We start from the raw sequence: 21,370 nt of genomic DNA, 5'->3' as shown, positions 1-21,370 counted from the left end.
CAAGGTTGTTTTTTTTTAAATCAGATATATCATTTATGAAATATTTTTCCCTTTCTGTGGGTAATCTTTTCACTTCTTAATGATGTCATATGCAACACAAAAGTTTTTCAGTGTGATGAAGTCCCATTTATCTTTTTTCTTTTGTCACTTGAAGGCTTAGAAAGTTATGCCGAAGCCAACGTCACTAAGACTTACTCCTGTTTTTTCCTAAGATTTTTATGGTTTTATTTCTTACATTTAGATCTGTTATCAAATTTAAGTTAATTTTTCTGTATATCCTAAGAAAGTTGTCTAACTTCATTCTTTTGCTTGTGATACTCTTGATTTTTGACCAAGACATCAGGTCAGTCCATTGGAGAAAGGTATGTATTTACAACAAATAGTGGTGGAACAGCTGGGTGTCAGTATAGAATTAAAAGGAAACTTGACTCTTCCCTCACACCATACTCAAAAATAAAGTCAAGGTGGATTATAGACCTAAACAAGAAAGCTTAAACCAAACCTTAAAGATGTTGTAAGAAACCATGGGTAAATATCTTTATTGCCTTGAGGTAGGCAAGGATTTCAGAAAGGACAGAAATAGCTCCAACCATAACAAAAAATTTGACTTTAACAAAATTAAAACTAATGCTTGTCAAAAGCCAACTTTAAGAACATGAAAAGGTAAGCCATAACCTAGGAGAAAATATTTGCAATTCATGTATCTGACACAGGACTTGCATTAAGTATATTTAAATAATTCCCACAAATTGATAATAAAAAGAAACAACCCAAGAAAAAAATTGGCCAAAGACTGGAAAAAAACTTCACAAATGTTCGATGAACACATGAAAAGATTACTATAACTTGTGAACAGGGAAACACAAATTTAAATGTGATACCATATCACATGCACTGTGGCATCTGAAATTAAAAAGACCAACAACAGCAAATGTTGGCGAGGATGTGCAGCAACTGAAACTCTGATCCATTGCTAATGGGAATGTAAAATGGTACAACTGGATTTGAAAACTGCTTGACAGTTTCTTATACACTTGAGCAATATCTACTTCATGACCTAGCAATTCCATTTTTAGGTATTTACCCAAGGAAAATGAAAACATATACATGCTGTAGGAATTTTAGAACAATGTTTATAGGAGCTCTTTCATAATATCCAAATACCAAAAACAACTCAACTGTCATTTCTTTTTTGGGAATATGGACAAATTATGGTATATTCATACAGTAGAATATTATTTTGCCTGAAAAGAATGAACCACTCATGCACAGAAAAACATAGATGAATCTCAAATACATATGTTGATTGAAAGAAGTCAAAGGATTACAACTTAAAGGTTTCATTGTTTTTTTTGAAGTTAAAGAACAAGTGAAATAATTCATGAAATTACAAATCAGAACAATGGTAGCCTATGGCTATGAGGGCCGATTGGAAGCACCAAGTCCTTTCTGATGTGATGGAAATATTATATATCATCATCAAAACATTTTGCATATTTCTGTATTTAAAAATTAGTTATTTTTATTTAAGTATAATGTTTTCAGATTTCTATATTCTTATGCTGCATTTATGCTTATTAATACAGTATATGATAGCCTAAATATTGTCTAGTGGCACATGCCTATAATTTTACAAGGAAATTAATATGAAAAAATAAGATTTCATTAAACAAAATTCACATCATTTATTTATTAAGCATGCATTATATAGCTTCAGCGAACTATATGCTGGATTTGTCCCTGGGATTGTAGGTGGATGTGACCAAGAATGCTAAGCAGGTGGTTGCAGATGGGAACATAAAGGAAGGGCAGTGAGTCCACAGAAGCAAGGAGAGAATGGTATTCCTCAGGAGGGCTTCCCAGTGGAAAGATGGGGTCTGGTGCTGTGTGGGTAAATCATATATATATAAAAACTTGTGCAAAGGCATGAAAGTTGAAAGGAATGTTTATATTTTGGGGACTGTGGATAATTTATCATGTCTGAACTAGACCAAGTGTGTAATTAAGGAGGAATGAGAAAATATGAAATGGGTCTGGCTCATGAAATGCCACTGTCATTCTCCAAAACTTAATTTTAATTCTGTAAGCAGTGGGAGAACCAATAAAGGATATCAAGATAGGGTAGGTAGGAGTTAGTGTGATCAGAGTTGTATTTTAGAAATAGCTTTCTAGAGTATTTATTAGCTCTGAGATGCAACCTGAAAACACGTGCACATACACATACACACACACATTCTTTTTTAAAATTCCCCTGATGATATTGTTTTGCAGCCAGCTTTGAGAACTACCAAAATAGAGGGTGGTTTGGAAGGGCTTCAGACTGAAGCCATGACACTTGCCAGTTAATGAGAAACTTAGAGGCTGAATGAAAGGTATGACATAGGGGAGAGAATAAAGCATGTTGAAGGAATAGGACTTACTCCAACTTTAGGATAAAGATGGGAGGAAGCTTAAAATGATTTTCAGGTTTAGCAAGGATGATTGGGTAAATGCCATTTATAAGCAGGGAATACAGTAATGCAATAAATACATATTTAATATCACCTGTGTTTTAGGTACCTTGCTATGGGCTCTACCTTCTTGGAGTTTGCAGTTTATATGAAGGAAAAATAGATATTTGGGACATTTTCATGTGAAGACCTGATTATATCAGGTCTATTTGTATATGCATACATAAATATACATATAAATATATATATGTATAATTATGTATAAATGTATGTGTGTTTTTGTATATGCATATATAAGTATATTTGTTAACATACTAATATAGGGGTAAAAATGTGTGTGTGTATATATATGTATACATATATATGTATGTAGCTTTTATAAAGGCCTTCATTTCAAAGAAAATACTTCCATTAATGAAATAATAGCAATTTTTTGTTTTATATTCCTAAAAAGAACATTATGATTTCAGATACTATGTTAGCCATAGAATGTGCAATTAAAAGGTGAGAAATAATTGCCAAGGTGGTTTTTATTAATTTAGCTTAGACTTGATTAGGTCTGAATGAACTGACTTAAATGTAGTAATCGTGTATACTGGCTAGTTCATATTCCACTCTGATCTATGTTATGTACTTCCTTATATCAAATTTATGTACTACTTTAAAAATTAACTATCTCTAAATGCTCAAAGTTCAAATTTTAAAATGTCATCATCAACTTTTTTCTGTAGTTCTAGCTATTTCCATTGCTTTTACTATTTTCCTATGTGTGTTCATTATAAATGTTGTTGATAAACAATTATTCTGCCTGAATTTGAATCCTACTTATTAGTTGCATGACTTTAAAGAAGGTATGTATTACTCTCTGCTTCTGCTTCCTTCTCCGCCAAACAGGATAATATCTAATTCATAGGGTCCACATGAAGATTGACTGATTTAATACATGTAAAGTTCTTAGAACAGGGCCTGGCACATACTAATTTCTCACTAAGAGTCGATTGACTATCATTAATCACATGTGTTAACTTTTATTTTGAAACAGAGATGTAAACCATGATTTTTTAAATGAACAGCTTTTTTATGAATACTAATGTAATAATCTTAAACAGTATTACAAAAATGGTATTTTAATAGCATAGCATACTAAACAAATACCTACATACATGTTGACACCTTTTTAAATAATTGTCATGTTTACTAATAATACTTTTACTATGTGATTTAAAATGTTTCTTTAATCTTTTTTGAACAATTTAATTGTTTAAAATGAATATTAATTACTGTCTTTGTTATTAAATCCTTAGTTATTTACTTTCATATGGTGTTTTCAAAATGGTATATGTAAACATAATTAAGATATCATATATATAAATAGGTAGAAGCGTTTTATTTTCTGGCATGTTGCCTGGTAAGTGGTGGTATAATATTGCCTAGTGCATGCTCGATGAGTGTTTACTAAATAATTTATGTTTTGTCTGTGTGTACAGGTGCATGCACACATACGTGTGTGTATCAGCTGTAGCATATGTGTTTTCAGAGACTCAGTCACATAATTATTGTTTTTCTTTTTTAATCTTTGGTTTTTTTAAACCTCAGTATTGTATAAATTATTCATTTAACCAAGTTGTTGATACTTTGCCAGGGCTTTGAAGAAACAAGTTACCATTTTGAATTTGGAAGCTCTTTATTCCAAGTTATTGTAATGTGAGAAAAACATTCTATTTATTTTTTTTTAATCTAAAATCAAGTGATTTTTTAAAATTCTTCTAAACGAAAAGGAAAAATACTTACTTATATAATCCTAAGTGCTTCCAACCGTCTGCAGTTCAAAGTACATAATTTACATTGACACCAAAGTTTAGTTTCTGTTTTGACTGGAAGAGTCTGGTGTTATTTTTGTCTGCAAAGGAAAGAGTTGTATAGCATCCAAGTGGGAAGATGTTTGATTGTAACGCAGTCAACATGATTTGTGACTGAAAGGAGATTGTACAGGAGGAGAAACAACAGCTGTTAAAAACCTAGACAATATTAGAGAGAACTTTTTGTTAAAACTTTTTTTTTTTTTTTGCCACCCTGTGTGGCTTGCCCGATCTTAATTCCCCAACCAGGGTTTGAACCCAGGCCCTCAGCACTGAAAGTGCAGAGTCCTAACCACTGGACCACCAGGGAATTCCCTCTTTTTGTTAAAAACTTAAGGCATGTTAATCTTTCAGGAAGTAAACATAAAGTAAAACAGAATCATAACAATGTATTTTCTGCTTGATAAAATTCTTCAGAATTCACAATAATGAGTAAAAGGAAATTACTGATGAAAACAGATCTTATAGCAAATATGGGTCAAATCCTTTAATAAAAATTTGCCATTAAATTTTGATATATTTTATGTGTTTAGCTCACTCATACTGTAGAATTAGTTTTGTTTGTTTGCAGAGGCAAATTTAATTCTTTTCTTCTTATTAGTGATCTTACAGAGCACAGAATCATGAACCTATGTGATGTTTTCACCCTGCTACAACAACTATCCATTTTTTTTATCTATATGCCCCACTCATTTACTCCTCATTATTATCTTGCAGGGAATCCCAGACATAATGTCATTTTTATCTATAACTTTTATTGTGTATCTCTTAAAGATGTGGACAGTTGTTTAAAACATGACTACAGTACCATTATCATACCAAAAATATTAACAGTTCTTTAATACTGTGAAATATCCAATGAGTTTTCAAATTCCAATGATCTCATAAACATCCTAACGTTTTCTCTTTGTTTTGAACCTGTATCTAAATAAGAATCACACATTGCAAATGATTGAATTGATTCTTAAGCCTTTTTAAAATTTATAGATTCCCTTCTGTCTCTTTTTTCCCTTGGAATTTATTTTTTTAAACAAAGTATGTAAATTGTAGCATTTCCCAGTTTATTCATTGCATCTCTGTAGTATCATTTAACATGTTCCTCTCTTCTGTCTTTTGTAAGTATGGTGATTTGATCTAGAGGCTTGATCAGATGTAGATTAGTTTTTATTAGCAAGACTATTTTACATGTGGTTTGTGTTGTTTCATCTGGAAACATATGTCAGTTTGTGAAAAAACTATGTTGTTAACAGATCTCAGTGCCTAGATCTCTTAGTATATTAATCTGATGTTCAGACTGTCTTGTCTTTAGCTAGTGGGGGAGTTTTTCAGTTTAGTTCATGAGTCCTTTCTGAGTTTCTTTGGTATTTCCTTAGTTTTGATAGTTAATACAAAACTTCCGCCAAGAACATATGTTCTTGGATCACATTGTACATTTCTTGTCCTAGACTTGTAGTCAACAATATATCCATGAAGTTCTTTATTTTTAGTAAGAAATGGTACTTGGAACCCACAGTGTGGGTGCTAAGGGTACTCATTGCTCCTGGGTCTCCTATTGTTTCTAGCCTTTTTCAATGGACAAACTAAACACACACACACACATTTTTTAAAGGTAAAACTTTGTATCTTCATATTTATACTTCCAACTCAAGTTCTGAACTAAAGTGTTTTTAGTTAACTTGTTTTTTATCTGTATGTTTTGTCTTTTATGGTGAGAATCCTAGTTCTCAAGGACACTGACACTATACAGGTAGAATTTACTTAAATTCAATTTGAGTATTAAAAATTTTTAAGTATAAAAAATATGAAAAATAAAACCTCCTAGGTCTTAATTCACACATTAGAACTTTTAAGAACATTAATGTTTGGCAGAATATGAACACAGAAGATATTGTGTTATTATTAATTGTGTCAGTTTAAAACGAAGCCATCTGAAACTATAGAATAAACTATATATTACTTAATTTAGGGACATTCTTCTTCCATAGCATTTGTCTTGTTTCTTTTCATTCATTAAATTATGGAAAATCATTTAACATCTGAAAGTGTGGCACTTTGGGACACTTTGCCACGTTGAGTGGTCCCTGGGCCTTATCTTCTGTCCCTCTTGTACTGCATGGCCATGGAAACTGAGCCCAACTATGCAATGTAGATAAATGTCCTCATCACAAAAATAGCTTTATTAAGCTATATTTATCTCTTGGTTACAGTATTTCATATAAAAATTGGCCCGCGAGTACCCTCCCCCCCATATTTTCAGAAGGAATGAAAGAGAAAATCTGTGAAGATTAAAAATTAAGAGGAAACCAAAAAAAAAAAAAAGGAAACCTAAAGAGTTACAAACATATCAGTTAACTAGGAATATAAGACCAGAAATAGATCCCAAGGGCTAGGAACTTGGATTTTATTGCCCTTAAAAGGAATGATGATGGGACCACTTGAGGTGGGAACTGAATGGAGACCCTTGCATGTATATCCAGAACCATAGAAAGAACAACTCTTTAGTATAAGGGAATCTAGGAAAAATAGACAACTTACTGGTTTAGGAAAGGGACAAGGAAATTTGTCTTTGGTCATGACTGAGCAAAGGGGGACAATTATACTGAGAAATCAAAGGGCTGGACACTAAATATAATAACCATCATGGTGAGGATTCACAAACAAGACATTAGCATAAAAACCTGTCCTAGGGACTTCCCTGGTGCTTAAGAACCCACCTGCCAATGCAGGGGACATGGGTTCAAGCCCCAGTTTGGGAAAATCCCACATGCTGCAGAGCAACTAAGCCCGTGTGCCACAACTACTGAGCTTGCACTCTAGAGCCCATGAGCCACAACTGCTGAGCCTGTGAGCCACAACTACTGAAGCCCACACACCTAGAGCCCGTGCTCCACAACAAGAGAAGTCACCGCAGTGAGAAGCCTGTGCACCGCAACGAAGAGTAGCCCCCACTCGCTGCAACTAGAGTGTGTGCCCGCGCACGGCAACGAAGACCCAATGCAGCCAAAAATAAATAAATAAATAAATAAATAAAATTTTTTACAAAAGAAACCAAAAACCTGTCTCAGATGAATGAAAACTTTGGATCACCCCTACAAGAAGCAAATGCAAAACCAGTCTGGGCAATTCTTCCACACACAGGTTAATATAAAACTTCTACCAAAACAGGATTCTCCACATAAGAAAACAGTCCACTGTGAGACACAATTAAAAGAGACCATCAACAATTTGAGATAATAGGAAAATATGAAAGAGTATAAAATATGTGTATTTAAACAGAGAAATCATTAAGTAATACATATAAAAAAGAGCCCTGTGAAAAAAAGATAGAATTGAAAAAGAATACAAGGAAATATCTAGAAGTGAAAACACTAGTCATTGAAATTAAAAGGTAAGTGAACAGAGGAAGAGATAGACACGGCTGAAGATAGAATCAGGAATCTCAGTTGATTAATGATAGATGCTCAGAATTCACACACATACTGAGAGATTTAAAATATGAAATAGAGATTAAAAGATACGAAAGGAGGGACTTCCCTGGTGGCGCAGTGGTTAAGAATCCACCTGCCAATGCAGGGGACGTGGGTTCAAGCCCTGGTCTGGGAAGATCCCACATGCCATGGAGCAACTAAGCCCGTGTGCCAGAACTACTGAGCCTGCACTCTAGAGCCTGAGCCATAACTACTGAAGTCCGCGCACCCAGAGCCCGTGCTCTGCAACAAGAGAAGCCACTGCAATGAGAAGCCTGCATATTACAACGAAGAGCAGCCCCTGCTCACCGCAACTAGAGAAAGCCTGTGCACAGCAACAAAGACCCAACACAGCCAAAAATAAATAAAAAAAAAATAAAAAATAAAGATATGAAAGGAAGATGAGTAAATCTAATACATGACCTATAAGAGTTTCAAAATGTGAACTAGGTAACATTTCAAAATATAATAGCTGTGAGTTTTCCAGGTTTGGAAGCATAGAAAGTATCCAGAAGATTAAAATAAATCCACCTCTTGACATATTGTAGAATTGAAGAACTCCAAAGTTAAACTACAGAAAATTTTAAAGCAACCATTGAGAAAAGACAAACCTATAAAAGAATGGTTATCAGACTAATAGTGACTTCACATTAGCAGCAATAGATGCCAGACTGCAATGGAACAGTATCTTCAAAGTGCTGAAGATGCAACTTTTGTCATAACTGTTATATCCAGTAAAGAGTGTCACGAGAACAAAATAATCACATTTTTAGGCAGAATGTCTCACTGAGAGATCTTTTAAAAGCTGTGCCTCTGAAAAGAGGAACTTGAACCCAGAAGGGAAGCTAAGATGGTTTGATAGGGGACTTCTACCAATTCTTATAAGAATAGATAATTTTATATAAGCTGTTTCCAAAAATAAAACACTTTTTGTGAGACTAATCCAACCTTGATAACAAAACTGGAAAGGATAGCACAAAAAAGGAAAAATACAGGTCAGTCTTACTTAGGAACATACCAGCAATCTGATATATAAAATATTTGTAAACCAAATTAAGGTATCTATTTTTCCTACACATATACACATATTCAAATGGATGTAACCAGTGATATCTAACAAAATTCATCTAAATGATTATATGATAGAAGCATTCCTTTTAAAGTCAGGAACAAGAAGAGAAGAATGACCACCACTTAAAGGGAATTTGGGGAGCTACATCTTCTAAAATACATCCAAAGTCTGACTGCTGCTGTCTACCTCCACTGCTCCCTACCATCCTAGTCTGAGCCATCTCATCTCTCTCCTGGACTCAGTAACCTCTCAGCTAGATTTCCTGCTTCTGCCCTGGTCTTCCTGTAGTCTATTCCTAACATAGCAGGAAGAGTGAACCTATATTAATATGAGGCAAATCATGGTGCTTCTTTATTCCAAACCCTCCAGCAACTTTCCCACTCAGAGTAAAAGCCGTGGTCTGTAAGATCTCAAGGCTCTTCTCTTCTCGTCTCCCAGTATTCTTCCCTTGCTTACTTCATTCCTGCTATTCTTCCCCCTGTTAATACTCAAGCATACCAGACAAGCTTCCACTTCAGAGCCTTTCACTTGTTCCTTTTGCTTGAACCACTGCTTCCAAAGAGCTGAAGACTTACTGCTTTGTCTTCTCAGTGTCTTTATTCAAATATTGTTTACTCAACTTAAAATTTCTCGTATTTAAAGTTACAAAAGATTTCCATACTTACTCTTTTGGTACTCCATATGTTTCTAATCTGTTTTTCTCCATAACATTTTCACCTTCTATCATATTATGTATTTCATTTATTTATTTTATTGTCTCTTTTCCCATCTAGAATATGAGTTCCATGGGGACAGAGACTTTTATCTATTTTGTTAAATGCTGTATCCACCACCACTTATAATTATGCCTAGCACAGAGTAAGTGCTTAACAAATATTGGTTGAATGAAAATGCACTTCAAAATAGGGGTTCCTTGAGGGAGAAAACGATGGCAATGAGATTGGGTGAAGGAAAAATTTGTGATAAAGTTCTAATATTTTATATTTTAGAAATCTGAAAGAATTACAGCAAATTTATTTTCATTTAGTAAATACTAGTGATCAGTACAACAGTTTCTGTTGTATTATTCCCTGTCTTTTTTTAAATATTTAAATGACAATTAAATTTTAAAATTTTAAATATAAAGATGTATAGAGACTAAATTGGTGACAATGTCAAGAAAATTTGAGATGTAAATTAAAGGGTAGGATCTTTATCTACTTTACAAATATTATGTAAAATCATAAAGTGACAATAATTAATAGATTGTAGCACTTGGTAATGAAAAAACAGTTCTATCTCTTTGCTTCAGAATAAATTTCAGGGACTTCCCTGGTTGTCCAGCAGTTAAGACTCCACGCTCCCAATGCAGGGTGCCTGGGTTTGATCCCTGGTCAGGGAACTAGATCCAACATGCATGCTGCAACTAAGAGCCTGCATGCTGCAACTAAAGATCCCACGTGCTGCAACTAAGACACAGCACAGCCAAATAAATATTCAAAATAAATTTCAAGGTTAAAGAGTTTGGTTAAAAAAACAAACTAGGAAAAATTATACAGAATATGCAATTTCGGGAATATGTATAAGTCACAAACATGTATTTGACAAGAGCATTTGTGTATGGTTTTATTCAGTTCAAAGTTATTGTTGGCTTGCCACAGCTTGATTCCCAGGTCAGTGTTAAATTTAAACTTCATGAAGAAATGAAAATAAATTCAACATTTATTTCTTGAGCAAGAGTGAGTGAATTTTTCTGTGTGTATCATGTAGAAAGAAAGAAGTTTCTATCTTTGGATCATTTCTGATTTACTTGGAAACACAAAAAAATAGGTGGTCAGACAACTCGTGACCATGCTTTCTCACTTGACCCCTGATATTTCTATCTTCAGTCTTTCTCTCCTATATTCTTCCTCTTTCTCCTCTTTCAGCTTATAAAATTATGTATGCAAAATAAGCCCAACTTAGATTTCATCTGCTCCATGAAACATTTTTTTACTCCCACAGCCAAAATTATCTACCCCACCTTTGTAACCTTATAGGTCATATTTAGTCATTCTAAATACTTAGTATGTAATCGTTTGTATTAAAATTAATTGAAAATGTAGATGATTATTCTAATTGAGAATATGTCTAGTAGATTGTAATGCTTCTATGTCTTATTCATTTTCATGCCTCATGATTTGTGTCTTCAGTAAACACATTTGTATTTTGATTGCATTTGTGACCAGGTACTTTAATTGTTACAAACTAAAAAGGGACAAATACAAATATGTAACTCATGTGTCCCCTCCAAATAAAGTCCAAATGATGTCATCTCACAAAGGTTTTAGGCACATAATTTTTAAAAATGTCATTGTTATGTGAACATCACTACGTATATAATTTAAGTGAATATCGGGAGTTTGATAAGACTTTTTCTTTTAAAAGAATTTGTGTATTACTCAAGGTTGGGAAATACTGATACAGATTGCAGAGTAATATTGAGGTCAGAGGCAGAAATCATCATTAGAGTACTAAAAAATGCCAGTTTGGATTATGACTGCATCTTGATTTTGTATCATAATAATGATTTTTAATTCATTATGACAGTTAACCATTTGTCAGGTAATGTAGAAGTAACTTTGTCTAGATCTTGAATCAGTATGTGTACTTACTTATCGGTTGTTAAATATCCTAATTTAAAAATAGATAAATTAAGGAGTGATTTTTTAATATTTTACTGAACGATAGATTTAGTACTTTATTCCTTTGCCAATAACCCTTGTATCTTCATATGGTCCTGATATGCAGCATATCAGTTTATATTCTGTACAATTATTGTGTAAAATGTTTGCTATATTTATATTAAGATTTTGTTTTCAAATGGCATGACATTTCAGTGATTTTTTTGAACATAGATGCTTCTATTAGCCCATTTATGCTTTTGTTAATAATTTCTTTTTTACTTACATTTTTATATATTACCAGTAGGTCAAAATGTCATGTCACGTCTTTGTTATCCCTTGTTTTACTTAAAAGTAAGGTTTAGTCAAAATAGGAATTAAAAACACTTGTTTCCTTAGTTGTTTCCTAGTCATGTAGCAGTCTGGCTGTTATTTTTTTCTCTACTCAACTGTTTCTTTAGATATTTCTAAAAATCTGAAAAATCTCATATATATTTTTATTTTAAAAAATTAATAAGTCATCACAAATATCATATTGTAGTTTATTTAGAACCTATTGTGATTTTTAGAAGTATACTTTTATTCAGCCAGCAGATACATAGTGAAAGCCATTTGGCTAATGAAGAAAATAATTTTAAATATAGTTTGATCTTAATTTTATAAGAAATAAGTATTTTTCTAATTTATATGGTAGTATGTAGATTAATAAAAGTCAAACTGAAAATTGCAATTGAATTTGCCAGAGTATTATAAACTATATTATTTTGTTCATATTCAACATGACTTTTAACTTACTATTCTTATTGCAAAGGATACTCTGTCTTTTAGAGAATACAATGGTATTATTTACATTAATTCATGTGGGTTGTTGAAAAAAATGCTATAACTCCTTTACTTAATGGGATTCTTCCCCTGTGGCAGTGCAAACGGCTAGAGCAGGAGCTTCATCATCTGAAAGAGCAGAACCAGACTTCAGCAAACAACGTGAGACATCTGACTGCTGAAAACAATCAAGAACGTGCTCTGAAGGTAAATCTCCATTCCTTCTTGCAGGCAAATTAAGGTTGTAAGCCCTTGGTGCCAGCTTTCTGTGCTGCATATATCAGTTGTGTACATTTCAGCAGAAGTGAGCTGTGGTGTTTGCCAACAACCCGTTCTTTAAACACAGATACAGCACCCTTCTGTTATGGTATTATTTTATTTCGTGTATGTGTACATGAAAACAACATATTTTCTGAATTTCAAGTGGTGGTATAATAATAACTTCAGGTATATGTTCATTCTGTTTCTGATTTCAAAATATGTTGTTACCTTTTATAGTTAATAAAAAGTGGCCACCCTGAAAGAAAAAAAAATTAAATAATGGGCTTTTTCTTTGCATCCATTATTACAATAATTTTCTAAATGACTTGTAATATTAGTAACGCACAGAACTGACACTCCTTGAAAGGTATGTGAATATGTTTGGGAATTGAAAGAGTACTTAAAATGTTACTTACATCAAAAAAAGAGGGAGAAAATATATTCTACTAGAACTTGTAACAAGTAAAGAGTACATATCATGACAAAAGTTCTGTTTCATTTAATATAGATCCTGTAATCATGAAAAAGGACATTATTTCAATTCTACTAATTATCTTTTTTTCTTAAGATACTTTTCATTCTCTTCTTTTGTCTTTGCCCCAGTTCCTAGCATAGTGCCTGTGACATAGTAGGGGTCCCTGCCCTCAAGGTGCTTACGTTCTCATTAACGGGTTAAAAATAAAACATAACATATCCACAGGAAACATAAAAGATTCATCATTGTTGTTACTGTACAGTTAAAAAAAGATGTGCTATCAAGAGGATTGTATTGTACTTTGTTGTCTTAAATTCATTTTTTGCTGCAGATTATGAAAAAATATGTCATTAGCAGGGTAAATCATTAAGCCAGAATCATCTACCGATATTGAGAAAAATGGTGACATTTTGATGTGGAAATAATTTTAACCTGTTTATAAAGTATGAGATATGGTTGAAGTCAGATTTTTCTACAAAATGTATTTAGCTTCATTTTGAAATTCTCAGTGGTGGGTGTGTAATAACTTTGCTATTATTCTTTAATGCACTTTCTCTTTATTTCTCTTGAATTTATATATAGACCAGAACAATAAATGGGAAAGAAAAGAATTGCTGTGATTATTTTTCAGTTACCCTGAGGAATTTACTGTTGTATGAGTAAAATTAAGTATATAATTATTTAGATGTATATTTGCAAATCAAAAGTAATGTAATCTTTTAAAGACAGCTTCCATTATGAGTGCTAATTTATTACCAGCATTAGGGGACAGATATTATGTGCTCTATATGTTATGGCTATTACTATTTAAAATAGAACCTAAAATAAAAATTCTAGGTTAAGTTACATAATAATTGCATAGTCTTTATTCTGGCATTTTTGGTTGTGTATTTATGTTAAATTGAATTAAGTGGCAGCTGCTATTTATGAAGAGAAAAAGATGCATATTTCTAAGAGATTATTAAAATTAGAAGGCAAACTGTAGACCAAAAGAAACCTGGAAGTTCAAAACAAAATAAAAATAAACCTCCGTAAAATAGAAATCTCTATAAACTGTAGACTATATAATTTAATATATAAACAAAGCTACATTTTTATTCCTGACAAATACACTACGTTAAAATATTTCTAGTTGCTCATCTTTTTGTGCAAAAGTCTCAGATTTTTCTGTTCTTTTAATCCTTCATAACTTCATTGATCAACTAAACCAACTTAAATTTTTTGTAGAATAAGAAGTCATTTTTAAAAACTCTCATCAATTCAGTCTTTTTAAAGCCCCTGTGTTGGATCATTTTTTAGTTATTTTGTGCCATAATTCTTCATGGAGAAACCTTAAGTTTATTATAAAAATTAGGTCATTTATAATATATCTGCTTTATTCTGAATCATTTTCTAAAAATTATTCTTACCTTTCAGGGACTTTATTCTTTTTTGGGGGGGGGGACTTTATTCTTTATTTAGTTCTTTTATTATTGCACTTCTTGCCTTTAAGTTGCCGTATAAGATATGGATAATAATAAGTTTACTACCAAGCTATTTGGTGAACAAACTGTCTCCTTTCTGAGCAGTATGCTTATCTCTTACAATGCATTTATAAGTGTCATTTTTTTAATTTGTTAACTGATTTAATATTTATTTAGTATTAGATGAGTTTTAGAAAGAATACTTAAAGAGAGTCACTGTCTCTAGGAGCTTTCAGTCTGCCAATAATATTTCTAGTATTTTAACATAAGTAGTACTATTATTAGTATCAGTAATAAAAGTAATATAAATAAGTAAATAAATTTGAATAGGATGAGAGCTGAAAATTTTATATTTTATTTCATTGTATTATGCTATAATTCCTAAAGGAAACAGTCCTAGATATAGGTTTGGAAAAAAATCTAAGCTAATGATCATACATTGCATAGAACTTTCCAAAGTGATGACTATTGCAAATACATGATTATCATACGTGGATATACTTTTAAGTAATCTAGTGCTATTTGAATAATAATGTCTTTGTTTATTCTAATAACCAAGAAATTCTTTCTAAATTAATTTTTATGATAGAGCATAAAATTAGACTTTTGGTGATCACTTATATGCATTATTTTTGAAGTAGCATGGAATATATACTAGATAAATTTGCTAGCATGACACTTTCCCTACTTTTATAATATTTGCAATTTTCTCTAATAATAAATAGAACACAGTGGTACATATAGGATGAGGGGCTGAATTTATACTGATACTAATCTATACCCTGAGAGTTACTTAAATTAAAAAGACAGACTATTTTCTCTTTTAAAATAAATTTTATCCACTTATATTAAGAAATTTGTTTCTTGGTGAACACAATTTTGAACATTTAATGATTTTAAAGTAAATGTAGAATAGCCATAAATATGCAGGCATTAGATTTAATAAGAAATGTCATATCAAGTGCCTTTCTTTCCTCTTTTATTTTATTTATTTACCTTCCTTATCACACATCTTTAACCTCCTACAATTGGCCTTCAACACTGTAATTCCATTGAAAGACATTCTTTCTTAAATTATAGGTGACCTCTGGTGGTTAAACCTTTAAGACTTATCATTTCATATCCTTCTCAATAACCCAGTCAGCCTAAGAGGAACACATTTCAATCTTGTTGGCCCCTGCCTTTATGAAATTCTTTCTTGTAGTTCTTTATTTCTATATCCTCATCATTTTTCTTTTCTTTGGTCGTTATTCTTTAGCTGGTGCCTCTTTTTCTACCAATTCCTAAGGTATAAATGTTCCCCTGGGTTATGTGATTATTCCCTTAATTTTTCTTTCTGAAAAAACCCTCAAACTTTATTATTTTAGAGCAGTTTTAGCTTCACGGCAAAATCGAGCAAACTACAGAGCTCCCTCATATTCCGTGCCCCATACATCCACATGCCTTTAGCATCCAGTGCAAGAGTTGTACATTTGTTACAATACGTGAATCTACATCAGTGTAACCCAAAGTCCATAGTTTACATTAGGGCTCACTCTTAGTGTTGTACATTCTGTGGGTTTTGAGAAATATAAATGACAAGTATGTACCATTATAGTATCATACAGAAGAGTTTCACCTAAAAATCCTTTGTGTTCCACCTATTTATCCCTCCTTCCCCCCAACATGTACCAGCCATTGATCTTTTTACTGTATCCATAGTTTTGCCTTTTCCAGAATGTCATGTAGTAGTTCTTTTCAGATTGGTTTCTTTCACTTAGTAATATGCATTTAAAGTTCATCCATATCTTCTGATGGCTTTATACTTCATTCTTTTTAGCATTGAATAATATTCCATTGTCTGAATGTACCACAGTTTATTTATTCACCCCCCTAATGAAGGACCTCTTGGTTGCTTCCAAATTTTGGCAATTATGAATAAAGCTGCTGTAAGCATCCACATGCAGGTTTTTCTGTGGACATAAGTTTTTCAACTCATTGGGGTAAATACCAAGAACTTTGATTGCTGAATCGTATGGTAAGAGTATGTTTAGTTTGGTGAGGAACCACCAAACTGTCTTCCAAAATGGCTATGCCATTTTGCCTTCCCACCAGTAATGAATGACAGTTTCTGTTACTCCGTATTCTTGCCAGCATTTGGTGTTTTGTTTGTTGTAGGGTTGTCTCTTCTAATTTCATCCGTTCCTATGACATCATCTATCATTTATATCCTAACAGATGCTTTGTCTGCCTTTCCACTTGGATATCTTAGTGACTCCTTAACCTCAATAAACTTAAAACCAAATCCCTAATTCGACTTCCTAAGCCCTCTCTTCAACCTAGGAAGAAGTCAGGACCTGAGCCAAACACTATTGACTGTATAACTTAACATTTATTCTTAGTTATAGTCTCCTTTGTTTACCTTGACAGCTTTATTGAAGCTGGAAAAGTTAAACACTTTCTGAGCCTTTCTTTTTGCCAATGAGACATAAGAGGAATTCTGCAGCAGGGGTGGGAGAAGAAGGAGGGGTGTCTCTGGATAAGTTTTTGTTTTCCTGACATGACAGATGCAGCCCGCACTGTTTCTTCCCTTCTTATTACCTTGAACACTTACTTGCTGCCTGGAACAGCAGCAGCAATTTTATAGCTATGAAGCAAACATCAAGAGAAGCTGGCCTTTAACACCATTGAGCCCTTTAGCCAGTGAGCCACTTTGAGAACTTTAAGCAACTATACCCTGACTTATTTTTCTGGTGACATAATGCCCTATATTTTAAATTATTCTCAACAGTTTTCTATTTACTTCCAAATTGATCAGTTAACATCTATTAATTAATGGCACTACCATACTCCTAGACATGTAGGCTAATATAATTGACATAATCTTCATATCCTTTCAAGCTTTCACCTACTACAAAGTGATAGAGTATCCAGTCCTGTCAATTCTGCAACAGTGATTTGTCTCCTTTGTATTATCATACCTCTACCCTACGTCAAGTTCATGATCTAGATGGTAATAGTACCCTCCTAACTAACTTTTTTGTCCTCAGTTTCTCACCTTTGTAATCAGTTGTCACACTTCCATTAGCTGTCATTCTAAAACACAGGTGACACTTTTCTACCCCAAAACCTTTACTAAGTCTAACATTTTCATCAGTGTAAGAAAACAGAGCTATCGTAAATAACTTTCCTGATAAGAACAATAAAAAGGAAGGCTATTATTTTAAGAATATTTTACATTATTGAGACGATAAGGAATCTGAAAAGGCCACTAAAATAAAGTAGAAATAGAAAAAAAAATAAAAACATGGGAAATAAGTGATTGCATGAAGCCATCTTGCATCTTATATTTGTTGTCTCTTTTCCTGATGGGAATAAATGCTCCATGAGGTCAGGGATTTTTGTTTACTTCATATACCTCTGTATCTACTGATGGTATTAAAAATACTTGACAGGCAATAAGTCACAAATATGACCAATCATAACAGATGCCAAATGTTAACAATTTGTATAGCTATATCTTTGTGTACCAGCTGAAACTAGCTATAGATGTATCTCCTGCAAATACGTATAGCAGCCATTGAATAAATATCTGTTGAGTGAATTAATACCACATGTACAATTTAGTATCCTGCTTTCCCTGCTTAGCACTTCATAAGTATTATCCAGTACATTTATTCTATAAATATCACCTTAATATATTACATAATTGCAATCCAAAAATGTACCATGATTTTCTTAAATCTTCCCTTAATGTTAAATATTTAGGTTGCTCGCAATTTTGCACTCTTATAAACACTGCTGTGAAAAATATTTTCGTGTAAATATTTAATCACATTTAGCAAACAAAAATTTTATTATTTTTCAAATTTTTATTTTTGATAAAGCACATGTTTTTGAAAATGAATGATTACATAAGGGTTTAATAAAAACATTGTAATCAGCATCCTCATCTTACCTCTCCTGGTTTCTGCTCCAGAAAAGAAATCACTTTCAACTCTTAGCAGTTTATTCTGTATCTATACTATATTTCTAAATGAAAAGCTTATACTATTTCTTGATATTTCCTTTTTAGTTATTATTAACTGACTTTCTACTATGAAGATAAGGATTTACCTTTCTCATCTTTTTGTTAGATCAGTGTTTAGTATTTACATTATTATTATAATATTCATAGATGACTATATAGTGAAGTACCAGCGTATGTTGGTTTATTGTGCTTTGCTTAATTGCACTTTGCAGATATTATATTTTTTTTACAAATTGAAGATTGTGGCAACCCTGTGTTGTCAGATGATGGTAGCATTTTTTAGCAATAAAGTATTTTTAAATTAAAATCTGTACATTTTTTAGACATAATGCTATTGCACACCTAGTAGACTACAGTATAGTATAAACATAACTTTTGTATGCCCTGGGAAACCAAAAAATTCATGTGACTCGCTTTATTGCGATATTCATTTTATTGCAGTGGTCTGGAACCGAACCCACATTATCTCTGATGTATGCTTATATTACTCAGCAATAAAAAGGAACAGTTTATTGATACATACAACGACTTGGATGGGTCTCAAGGGCATTATGCTAAATGAGAAAAGCCAATCTCTAACGGTTCTGTTCATATGATTCTACTTATATAACAGTCTCAAAGTAACAAAATCATTGTGATAGAGAACAGATTAGTGGTTTCTAGGAGTTAGGTTGCGGAGCATGCTATGATTCTTAAAGGGTAACAGGGAGTTTCTTTGTAGTGATAACAGTTATAATTTTATAATATTAAAGCGTCATAGAATTATACCAGAAAGTAATGGAGGGAGGATGTAAAAACAGATGAAATCCATATAAGGTTTATATCCGAGTTAAGAGAATTGTTCCAATGTCAATTTCCTGGCTTTGATAATATGCTGTGGTACATATATGATATCATTGGGAGAAGTTAGATGACGTCTACACAGGAACTCTTCTTACTCTGCAAGTTTTCGTGGGTCTTGAATTATTTCAAAATAATACATTGTTTAAAAATTTACATATTTGGGCTTCCCTGGTGGTGCAGTGGTTGAGAGTCTGCCTGCTAATGCAGGGGACACGGGTTCGAGCCCTGGTCTGGGAGGATCCCACATGCCGCGGAGCGGCTGGGCCCGTGAGCCACAATTACTGAGCCTGTGCGTCTGGAGCCTGTGCTCCGAAACAAGAGAGGCCGCGATAGTGAGAGGCCCGCGCACCGCGATGAAGAGTGGCCCCCGCTTGCCACAACTGGAGAAAGCCCTCACACAGAAACGAAGACCCAACACAGCCATAAATAAATAAATAAATAAATAAATTTTTTAAAAAAATTTACATATTCATCATAGCCAGTGAAAACAGTGCTAAGATATATAAAGGAAATTTTAATAATATTCCCTCTCCCCTCTCATAGTTTCTAGACCTGCCAAATTAATCTTGACTAGGAATTATAACAGATACTCTATTTTACCTGACTTTTACCTAATTTTAGTGAGAATGGATTCTACGTTACACCCATTAGTTTTGACACTTACCATGGGATTTTATATTTTCCTTCATAATTTAGAGTCTCAGTTGGATAGTTCCAGTATATGGATCATCTCTGAGTCTGGTTTTGTGATTGCTTTGTTTTTTGACATGTTTGTTGTTTGTTTGTTTTGCTTTTGCTTTTCACGTGTCTCACAATTTTTTTTTTGAATGCTGTACCTTGTGGATAGAACAGTACTTCTTCCATCAGGCCAGTAGTATGAGTATTGAGTTGATCCACTCAGGAGTTGATATGGATTTGGGTTTTGTTATTGCTGTGGTCACTGTTAGTGCATCCTAAGTTTCAAGCTGCTCTTGGAATGGGTTGCTGTTGTCTTATGCTCAGGATGGAAGCTCAGGTACTGGAGGATTTTTTTCAATGTTCATACTCCACCATTTTGTTTTTAGTTGATCCTGTATACTTACACCTGGAGGGTATCTCACTGTACACTCTTGCCCTTCTCCCAGCATTGGAATGCTGATTTGTATCATCTGGTGTTGGGGGACTGAGGGTTTTCTGCTTCAATCTTATGCAGTCCCTTTGTGCTTGGACTTTGGGGTGGGGCTTCCTCAGGATTCCTTTCCATGGCAGACAAACTCTGACCTGTATCTGAGGCAGGTATTGTATGAGAGACTTTCATTCCCCTCTCTCAGTGTAGAAGCTATCTAATGGTATTGGTATAGGATCCTGTGACCAGGTCTATTTCCTGCCACTCACCCAGGGATAGAAAGTGTTCTTTCTTCTACCATTCCCAAGCAGGATTTTTTTTTTTTTCTGTGTCCTGAGGGTTACTGCCCCTCTGTTAGCTGTATATGGCTTTTGTTCTGTTCACAGAAGGAACTGGGACTGGGGTGGGGGGGGGTGGTTTGCTCCTTTCTATAGCAGCAGCCAGTTCCCTCCCCCATATCCCCTCCAAGTGTCTATCACTGTAGGAAGGTATCTCTGGTTTTCTACCCTATCTTTGATATTTCTCATGAGCACCTGGTGGAGATCTGTGGGAAAAATCTACCAGTAGGTGCAAATCCCCTTTTGTCAGGAATTTCTGAAGGTTCTGTGTGTTGGCTGACCCTTCTTCTCATGTTCTCTTCTAGGTGAGCTAGTCTGTGTACCCCATTTGCCTTGGATGCTTGTCCCTCCTTGAAATTAAGACTGGTTGTCTTCTGAGCTTAGCTGTCTAATGAACTCAAGAAAAGTTATGACTTTGTGCCTTATTCAGCTTTTCTTATTGTCAATGTGGAATGACAGCTTGTTCCAGCTTTCTGAGACCTAGGCATAAACATTACATCTACTGTTGGATTTTGATACTGTTTCATCATATTTAAGTAGTTTCTTTCTAGAATTTTTTAAAAG

The 21,370-nt window shown here is 33.5% G+C and overlaps 1 protein-coding gene across 16 annotated transcripts in view; it reads left to right on the top strand.

The window, feature by feature from the left end:
- The window catches only part of MIPOL1 (mirror-image polydactyly 1), a 336,357-nt gene that overhangs the window by 142,667 nt on the left and 172,320 nt on the right, over positions 1-21,370 (top strand). For 14 of the 16 annotated variants that reach the window (XR_014261134.1, XM_082452167.1, XM_082452168.1 and 11 more), the window contains one exon: positions 12,412-12,519. The exons of the other annotated variants lie outside the window; for them this stretch is intronic. Coding sequence is in view for 13 of the 14 variants with exons in the window: in XM_082452167.1 (XP_082308293.1) it covers positions 12,412-12,519 (108 nt within the window). In the remaining variant the exon portion in view is untranslated. The remainder of the gene's footprint in view (positions 1-12,411; positions 12,520-21,370) is intronic. 16 annotated transcript variants of the gene reach the window in all.

This window comes from Balaenoptera physalus (assembly GCF_965194825.1).
Source record: "Balaenoptera physalus genome assembly, chromosome: 2".
In the NCBI taxonomy this organism is placed as follows: domain Eukaryota; kingdom Metazoa; phylum Chordata; class Mammalia; order Artiodactyla; family Balaenopteridae; genus Balaenoptera; species Balaenoptera physalus.
Note: the sequence above shows the minus strand (reverse complement) of the source record. Positions and strands in the feature narration are given on the sequence as shown.